Genomic DNA, 9,500 nt, shown 5'->3' with positions numbered 1-9,500 from the left:
GGGTGATGTCATTTTCCATTTGGGTCAGACAATTGGAATAGTGGACAAGTTGGTCTCGGTTATTCAGATCCGCACGGTTGTGCATCTTGCCACACGGTAGTGCGGTGTCATCAGAATTATATCAGAATGTTTGGTCCAGTTAGTGCACGGTAGTGCACTTGGCTCGCACGGTCATGCATTCCGAGTAATCAGTGGCACTGTCATTTGCACTGGTGGTGCTTCCGGGGTCGGAGACCATGCACGGTCGTTCATGTGGACCGCACGGTCGTGCATTATCTGGCAGTTCACCAGAATCTTGCAAATTTCACCAGAAATGTCCTTAAATCGCCTTGTTTTCTCCAGATTTGTCTTTTGCACATTGTTTATGACCTGAAAATAGAAAAGCACCTAATTTGGCACCTAAACATCGAAGTTTCGGTCAAAATGCTTAAAACGGAAGTAAATTGTGGGACTAAAACATGTATATTTTAACGAATATCATACAGAAAAGTTGCCAGAATTTGCTGATTTGCAAGATTTGCATCAGACATCAATTTGTTAGAATTTGGTTATGATGCATTTACAAAGGTGGTGGGATGTTTGATATTCATTCTTACGTATCCCAACACTTCACCTTTGTTTTTTGGCGTTGTTTCTATGAAGTTGATAAACTCCCTTGCTTGTTGAAAACCATTTATATTGATTTCATTGTCATGATTTTTTTGTATAGACTTTTTCTTTCTTGCTCATAAAATTCTATTTTAGCTTCTTTTGTTAAGTTTTCTTCAAGTAGAGACTTGTTTTTGTTTTTAGCTTCATTTAACAACTTTTGCAAATCATCAGATTTTCTGTTTTCAGCAGTCTGTTTTTCTTGTAGAAGTTTGAAATCTATCATAAGCTTCTTCAAATGATGTTTCAAATCTTGGTTGTTTGAGCTTACCTTGCATTCTGAAGATTCAACTTCTTCATCAGATATTCTTGCCATTAGACAAAAGTTTGTCATTTTTTCTTCATCATCATCAGAAGAATCATCTGTTTGCCAGGAGTCTGTTCCTGCAATCAAGCTGACCTGTTGTTGTCTTTTGGCTTCTTCAATCTTCTTCTCATAATAGGAAACATCCTTTAGCCTTTTGTTTTTGCACTCTGAAGCATAGTGTCCCTTTTGTTTGCATTTATAGCACACTACTTCAACTTTTCCCTTTTCCTTAGATTTTCTTTCCATTCTTCCTATATCACCCTTCTTGTATTTATTACTTCCCGCTCTCAGTCTTTGCTCAAATGTTTTGGTGAGCAATCAAATTGCCTCGGCGAATGCTGAAAAATCTGATGAAGTATCAGAGTTTTCGAGGCTTATGTTCTAGCAGTGAGAGGTTTGTGGATCAGAAGTGATTATTCTCTGTGAGTTGGGATGAGGGATATAGGTCCTCCTCTTTGTGTTGAATTTTCACAAATTTCTTCCTCTTTGGGGACAGGAATGTTGTAGAGATCATGTAAGCTCATATTTCCTAGCTCTAGGGTGGATGATAACGTCATTGTTAGATTCTCCATTCCCTAGGTAAGGCATCCAGAAATTTTACATTGATCTCATCATTGGACTTATCATCACCAAACTTTTTTAGGTCATTTAATAGTTTTTCAAATCTGTTATATGTTTCAGAAAGACTCTCATTGGACTTTTAAACCTTTCATAAGAAGAGACACAATTTGTTCATTTGTTTCTTTTCATTCTCTCCCCTCATTCACCAAGATTTTCCAACTGATCCCATATTTCCTTTGTAGATACACATGCATCTACTTAAGAGAATATGTCATTTGGAAGTGCCATACTCAAGAGTGATTTGGCCCTTTCATCGGCCTCCACCCGATCCTTGTCCTCTTTGCTCCAGTTTCTTTCTTGTTTTGGAGCCTGATACATGGTTGAAAACCGGTGTTCGTTATTGCATAACTTGATGTTTTTATACAAGTTTTAAATTCGGATAGCCTACTTTTAATCAAATATGTGTTTTGCAGGTTTGATGAAGTTTAAGGAGCTTTTCGGGAGCTTTACGAGTCATCGAGTCGAAAACCGGAGCACCAGGACGCGTTACGGATCAACCGGGAGTGCGAGAATTGAAAAATGGGAAGTTGGTACTCTGGAGGCCGTCGCCGACGGGCTAGAGGCCGCCCCGAACGGGCTCTAGAACATCCCGTCGGCCAAATAATCCCGTATCCAGGAGGATAACCCGTCGGCAGAAACAAGGATTTGGGGAACCCGTCGGCGACGAGGTGATGCCCGTCGGCGACGGGCAACAGTTTTTCTTGACGGGATTTTGGCGGATTAAGGGGTCTAGAACGATGGTTATTGGTATTTGGGAGCATCCAATTCGGGAGTTACACTGGTTGGAGTTTGAAAACATATCTTGGAGCCAAGACTCATCATCATTGACCTACCATTCCATCATCTATCATCACTACATCATCCGAATCAAGAATCGTGACCATCATCATTTTTCACAATCATCCTCCACCGAACCCTAGTTCATCCAATCATCATTCCTTTCACCATCATCATCCACCAACACCCTAATCCTCATCCTTCTACCATTCCACAAGATTCAAAATGATTCAATTCGCATCCCAATCATCCGGTGATCAAGCTTCTTCAATCATGAGCGGCTAATCATCTCGGTTTCACCCCGACGGAGGTAGTTGTTAATTTAGGGTTTCGAATTGTTTATTGCTTCAACTTTGTGACAATTTGTGTTTGATTTTTGAAACCTTTGATAATAGTGTTACATTTGTTACGAATTCGTAAATTGTCGAACGATGTTAAAAGTTATGACTTTGCGAAATGGTGATATGTAATTGTGCATTGTCGTGGTTAGGATTTACTTGTGTTGATTAGAAAGTGTATTCTTGTCCGTTCTTCGGGATGTTGATAGTTATTAGCACCTAAGTCACGGTACACTAAATCCGCTAATCGAATATATTTGAGTTGAATCTAAAACTTGTAGAAATCCTAGGTTAACAATTACCGAAACCGGGTGTGATTCCTTTTTCTTATTATTGTTCTAGTAATCAAGTTTTTCGTAATCGTTAATTATTAGTTGTTAATCAATCTAATTAATTCACTTAGTCTAAACTCACATCTTTCAATTAAACGAAAACTAAAAATTATTCTAGCAAGTTTCATAAAACGTGACAATTGTTTTAATTCAATCGAATCCACACACAAACCACATACTCTTCGTGGTTCGACCCCTTGCTACCACTAACACATAGTTAAGGGTAAATTGGGCTTATAAATCTTCTCTTTGACCGGAGCGCGACACTCCGATCAAATTTTGGCGCCGTTGCCGGGGAGTGCATGCGCTTTGTCTTTGGATTACTGTTTGAATTTCGTGATTATCTGTTTAATTTGTTTAATTTCTTTTTGCACTTTGTCTTTTTCCTTGTTACGTGGGTGTGTTACTTGTGCAGATTACAGGTAGTGCATGCATATAAGGAATTCCGGGAGGACTTCACCTTTAGTCTATGAACCGGAAATCGAAAGGGTAGCAAGAAGAAATTTAGCAAGCCGATTGGAAGCAACACTTGCTTCTAATCAAACTGACCAAACACCTCAATCCACACCATCCATTGAAACCGATTCAATGGCAAACCAAAACTCCAATCACCCAAACCTCAACCAAAACCAATTCCAATCCCGAGGAACCTTTCATCCCGCTCAAAATGTTCAACCTATACCTCAAGAACGACCGGGTGGTAACAACAACACCGGCCCACCTCCACCACCTTTCCAAAACCAAAATCCCAACAACACCCAAAGAACACCCCCACAACAGAACCTTCATCGACAACACTCCTTACCCCTAAACCTTGATGATCGAAATGTCAATTCCGACCGCCGAGGCAACCGAGATCGTGGCAATCCCGCGAATGAAGACCCTTCTTCAACATAGACGATTTGAGAAACGCCATCCCCGATGACGAACCATATAGTGTTCTGTTGGTGCATCCGTTATGTCGACTACGTCTTGTATCGAGTCTTGAGTTGTGTAGGATAGAACATGGCACAAAAATCAAGAATGTTGTATTAGAGGTGATTTCACCCATGTGTCAAAGACATGATTTCGCTTTTGTGTCAAAGCCAGATTTCGCTCATAGGTCAACTTTGAGGTTTCGCTTATGTGTCATGTATGTAAGAGCGAAATCTGATATACTATAAATAGGGGTTGTATAAGCGAAATCATAGACATAGTTGTAGGTGTTGTCTTCCGGTAAGCCACGAAGTGCTGCCGAAGTGTTGTCAGAGCTTGTAATTGCATCTGTGATCAATACAACAACAGTTTAAAGTGAATCCAGCTGAAATTGCACCAAGACATTTGTTTCCGCCTCTTGTTTTGGATAGGAATTCTTCTGATCGACTCAATCAGGGCTGAAAACGATCCTACAAGTGGTATCAGAGCTCAGGAGGAAGAGTTCTTACCATTTCAGCTGCTTATTCTGATTTTCTACACCTTCTTTGTCATTTTTGAAAATTTTTCACGGTAAAACCAGCTCAATTTCACACACAACACTCGTAATCACGTATTAATAAACCCTTGAAAGTTTCAAAGCTAAAATCGACCTAAAACTTAGTATTTTTGAGATATCGCTCATAGTGACTCGTGCAAAAAGTGACGTCATGCCTGATTTCGCTCATGGATCATAGGGATTTCGCTTTTATGGACCAGTAAATCTGATTTCGCTCCAAGGGTACAAGACTTGATTTCGCTCAAATGTTAAACAAGTTGATTTCGCTCCAGTGTCACTTGGGATTTCGCTTTTTGTGACACTTGGGATTTCGCTTTTTGTGACACTTGAGATTTCGCTTATTGTGACAATTGGGATTTCGTTTTTGTGACACTTGGGATTTCGCTCCAAGAACCTGATTTTGCCTAAACTTGGATTTTGTGAACCTTTGACAATTGAACAATGGACAACGAATTCTATAACGCCTTTGCTAGTCCAATTACAATCACGCAGAATGCTTTACTTGAAAATGAAACCGGGACATCTCAGAAACCGCCTAAGCTCATGGATATTGATGATTACAATGCATGGTCCGAACGGTTTGGGAATTGGGTTGAAGCTTATCATTTGGATGCGTGGGAACACACTGAAGGACCATATGTTAGACCCACAACAAATGGTGTGCAGCAAACAATTAGAGAAATGAGTACTGAAGAGAAAAAGAAATATAGAGACGAAAAATTGATAGTGAGTCTGCTTCAGCAAGCGATAAAAGAAGATATTTTGATATTGCTTTAACATGATGGAACTGCTTATTCAGTTTGGACAGAATTGGAAGCAAAATTTGTTGGAAGCGATGATATGCTCAAAAACAAAATGTCTCTCATGAAGAAAGAATTTGATTTGTTTCGTGGTTTGAAATCAGAGAACACCAAGCAAATTATTGAGAGATATTGTAACTTGGTGAGAAATATGTCGAAAGTTGGTATTAAAAAGGATACTGATGAATTGATTGAAAAACTTGCAGATGCGCTACCTCATGAAATATGGGGAACTTTTCTGATGATGCTGAAATCCAACAAAAAGGATTTTAAAAAGATGACATTGGGAGACTTCATCAAACACCTGGAAGCTCAAGAGATGGAGCAGAGAAAGATTGCCAGGATGAAGAACTATGATGGAGAACAGGACATCAGCTTGTATTACAAGAGTGGTGTTACTGGAACAACAAATCATTCTCCAAAAATCGAAACTACTTTCAGTGTAAAAGATGTCACACCCCGACCACGTAAAACATCAAATCGTGGTGGAAACGTCGGGGAGTGTTGTAACAGAATTATTGTTCCACAACCAAGGTAATTAAAATAATATTTTATTCATCACCCAAGGGTGGAATACATCGTTCAAAACAAGAACCAACATGTTACATTGTCTTAAAACCACAGAATTAAAGAGTACATAATGTAATTAAACTAAGTCTAGCTCTGTTTTATGTCACTAAGGCCCAAGTCCACCCTAGCGTGTCACGACCATCCTATGTATTAGCTCCTGAAACACATGTGAAAATAGGTACGTCAGCATAAAAATGCCTGTGAGTAACATAGGTTTTATGAAAATAGGATTCATGACTTAGGTTTAAGAAAATGTTTAATGAAAACTTGTCATGAATCTAGTTTAAGCGTTTGCTTATAAAATGTTTGAAAAGCGATAACAAATCAGTTAATATGTATGTATAAAAGAATGATGTATGGTTAAAAGAATAACCAAGTAAAAATAAGTTGTATGAAATAAATTGTTTTGTAAAACAAAGTCTTGTGAAGAATATGTTATTTGAAAAAATGTATAAGTCCAAAATTGAATGATTTAAATAACGGTATGTCATGTAATATAATACAAGCACTTATATATAGGAAGTACCAGCGGCGTATCCACCATGCTTGTAGCATACTACACACATATCGTTACTTAAGTCACTTAAACAAACCACCAAAGCATATAGTTCATGTTCAAACCAAACATCAAATGTTCTTGTCTAAACCATTGTCAATGTTTAAAACCCAAAATGTAGTCATGTAGCTAAGTGTAAACAAAAGTTATGTATGGTAAGTAACAAAATGAGAATACTTAACAATAAGTAAAAAGGAACAAAACAAAGTATTTTGAATAAATCAAAAAGTTATGTTTTGCCAAGTAAAAGCTTGTTTTATTGATACAAACATTTATGTGGTAAGTTAACGCATTACATTCAAGCCTTGAGACAGCAGGATAACCTTAGAGTAAAGGTTATCAAAGTAAAATGTTTTCGGATTCAGTCATTCCTTTTATCCAAACCAACCCAGGATGTCAGGAACGGGATTTGTCAAGTCCTATGGTACCATTACTTACTACCGAGCGGCGTAGCTAATGTTAATGAATGTAGTAAAGAACCGTTTATGCAAACCAAATGTCATACCAAATGTAAACAAGTTATGTGAAAACAATGTACTAAGTATGCTAAGTAAACATACAAAGCAGAAAAGTCATGTAAAACAATGTGCTAGCATGCTCAGTAAACATACATAACAAAAGAACGAATGTAAAACAATGTGCTAGCATGTTAAGTAAACATACATAGCAAAAGAAATGTAATGTAAAACAATGTGCTAGCATGTTAAGTAAACACACATAGCAAAACATAATGAAATCATGTACTAATAGTGTACTAATGAACATAGCAAGTATAAGTTGTGAAAACATGGAAAGCATGAAAGTAACGAGTAGGCACATGTGTTTCACCCCAAAATGTTTGAAAAACAGTAAAAGAGGGGTACTATGTACTCACTTGAGATTGCTTAGAAGTCGTAGGATAACCACCAAGCAATGCTAGTAGATCACAGAATCAAACGGCACCTATATAGGTATCTACATTAATAAACGGACCTATCGGAGGATCGGGTAGTACGAGGGTTCGTAAACCAAATAAGTAGGGGAACTTATGTAACATGGTTTAACAAAGCCTACGTACTAAAACGAAACCTATCCTAAGTGCTTTTGACCCGTTACGACTCGTTTAGGTAGCTTATGCTACTTTAACGTGTCGTTCGCGTAAAACGCATTCGGAAAGCCTAACTAGTCCTATGATAAGTAAGATATGCCTTAACATGCTTAATATTGTTGCTAAATCAGTTTAGATGTCAAAGATTAAGTTACATATGCTTAAAATGAATTTATGCGTAAAAAGGGCATTTTGGTAATTTACCTAAGGCATAAGAACTACTTATCATACAACTACTTAAACGTCGTGACCATAAGGTATAACCTCGGAAGGTTATTCCCTATACAACTATGGTCACCTAAAATGTTTGGTTGGATCCTAAAGATCGACCAAATGGGTCGGGTTCGTAAGCATAAGCGATTGATTAGATCGCTTACCTTTACGACCCTAAACAAGCACAAATCTAAAAGCCACGAGCTAAACATGCTAGAACATGTTTAGTAAAGTTAGAAAACAGGTTTGGTATTAAAACAAACGGTTTTAATACCCTAGAGTAGTTTGGTTACAAAATACGTGAGAAAACGCATTTTGGCCGAAACTACGACTCGTCACTGAGCCTAGATAACGTGGTAATCAGTAGGTATAGTCGCTAGGGACTATAACCATCGTGATTACGCTCACGTTATGAAGTTCAAACGAACTTTGCATTGACCATAAACTGGTCAATGCAGAAAGTCAAACACAGTTTGACTTTAACGCTAAAACGAACGAAAAACGCGAAAGAATACTTACAGAAGGTCCCCGCAAGATTTGAACCCGATTCACTCTCAGGTAGGAAGTACATAAACTTCCACTTAGAGAGCTTTAAATCAGATTTCAAATGTGAGGGAAAATAAGCAAGACATGGGGGGGTATTTATAGGAAACATGGAACCGTTAAGATCGTTTCTTGTTCCCCAAGCATTAAATCTGAGCCGTACAACACATACCCACTGAACTACAAACCCATGGGAGCCCCTAGGATTGATAAAAACCATTTGCAAGTGGTTTTGGGGTGTTAAACAGCTGTAAACAGCTGTTTGCACAATTCTAATGAACTGGTACATGCTTACGGACCGTAAGCAAGTCCATACGGTCCGTAAGGACCTGGCTTGCTGGCAGAAACTTTCATTAATTGGCAGAACAGGCCCCTGTGTTCCCAAACTTGATTTTTGATGCATTTTGGCACGTTTAAGCCCTGTTAACCCCATTTTAAGGCTTTAAAATGAAGTTAAAGTATAGGGAACTTGAAACATGCTCAAAAATATGCCGGATGTCTGTTCGTTTGGCCGTACGATTGCGTTGTTCGGTAATTACGACGGAAGTCGTAACGGACGCAAAAATGGTCCAAATTGCGCGACGATTGGATTTTTGACAAGCTAATCACTAAAACATAATATTTTAATGATTACATAAATTTTTGGATGTCCGGATGAATTCAGAATGTAAGTTATGCGCGAAAATGTAAACTTATGCACTTTTTGACGCTTTTAGTCCCTGAATGACCCAAAAGTTTATTTTAGCACACCGAACCCCTCAAAGCCTATTTCTAAGCTATGTAAAGGATATTTAGGGTGTGTTTTACTTATGGGCATGTTCTGGAATGTTCGTTACAGTTCAAATCGGCATACTTTCGCAGTTTGTCAATTTTAGTCCCTGTAAGCGAATTAACTTGATTTCGGCATACCAAACCTTCTAAAACTTATTTCTAAGTTATGTAAAGGTGATTTAAGGTATGTTAAGCATAAATTGATGTTCCGGAGTATTTGTTGCATTTAACTGATTACGTTTTCGCACCAGTTTGCGTATAATTCTCCAGAAAGCGATGTAGAGTTTGAAATCGAATAAAAGTCAAAACATGAAAAACATCAAACACGAACAAACAAACACAGGAATCAAATAACTTTATTTCATTGATAACTGAATTGTTTACAATGATTACAAGCACAGATGTCACAGTCTCCCCTACTTGTGGAAATTTCGTCCCGAAATTTGTTTAGAGGAAACTCGTGGGA

At 38.1% G+C, this 9,500-nt stretch overlaps 1 protein-coding gene across 1 annotated transcript; it reads right to left on the bottom strand.

The window, feature by feature from the left end:
* Window positions 1-673: 673 nt before the first annotated feature.
* On the bottom strand, window positions 674-1,201 carry LOC110944837. The gene has a single exon (XM_022186481.1). The coding sequence runs from the start codon at window positions 1,199-1,201 to the stop codon at window positions 674-676; it is 528 nt and encodes a 175-aa protein (XP_022042173.1).
* Window positions 1,202-9,500: the final 8,299 nt, after the last annotated feature.

The sequence above is a fragment of the Helianthus annuus genome, chromosome 6, assembly GCF_002127325.2.
Source record: "Helianthus annuus cultivar XRQ/B chromosome 6, HanXRQr2.0-SUNRISE, whole genome shotgun sequence".
NCBI lineage: Eukaryota > Viridiplantae > Streptophyta > Magnoliopsida > Asterales > Asteraceae > Helianthus > Helianthus annuus.
This window is presented reverse-complemented; position numbering and strand designations above follow the sequence as displayed.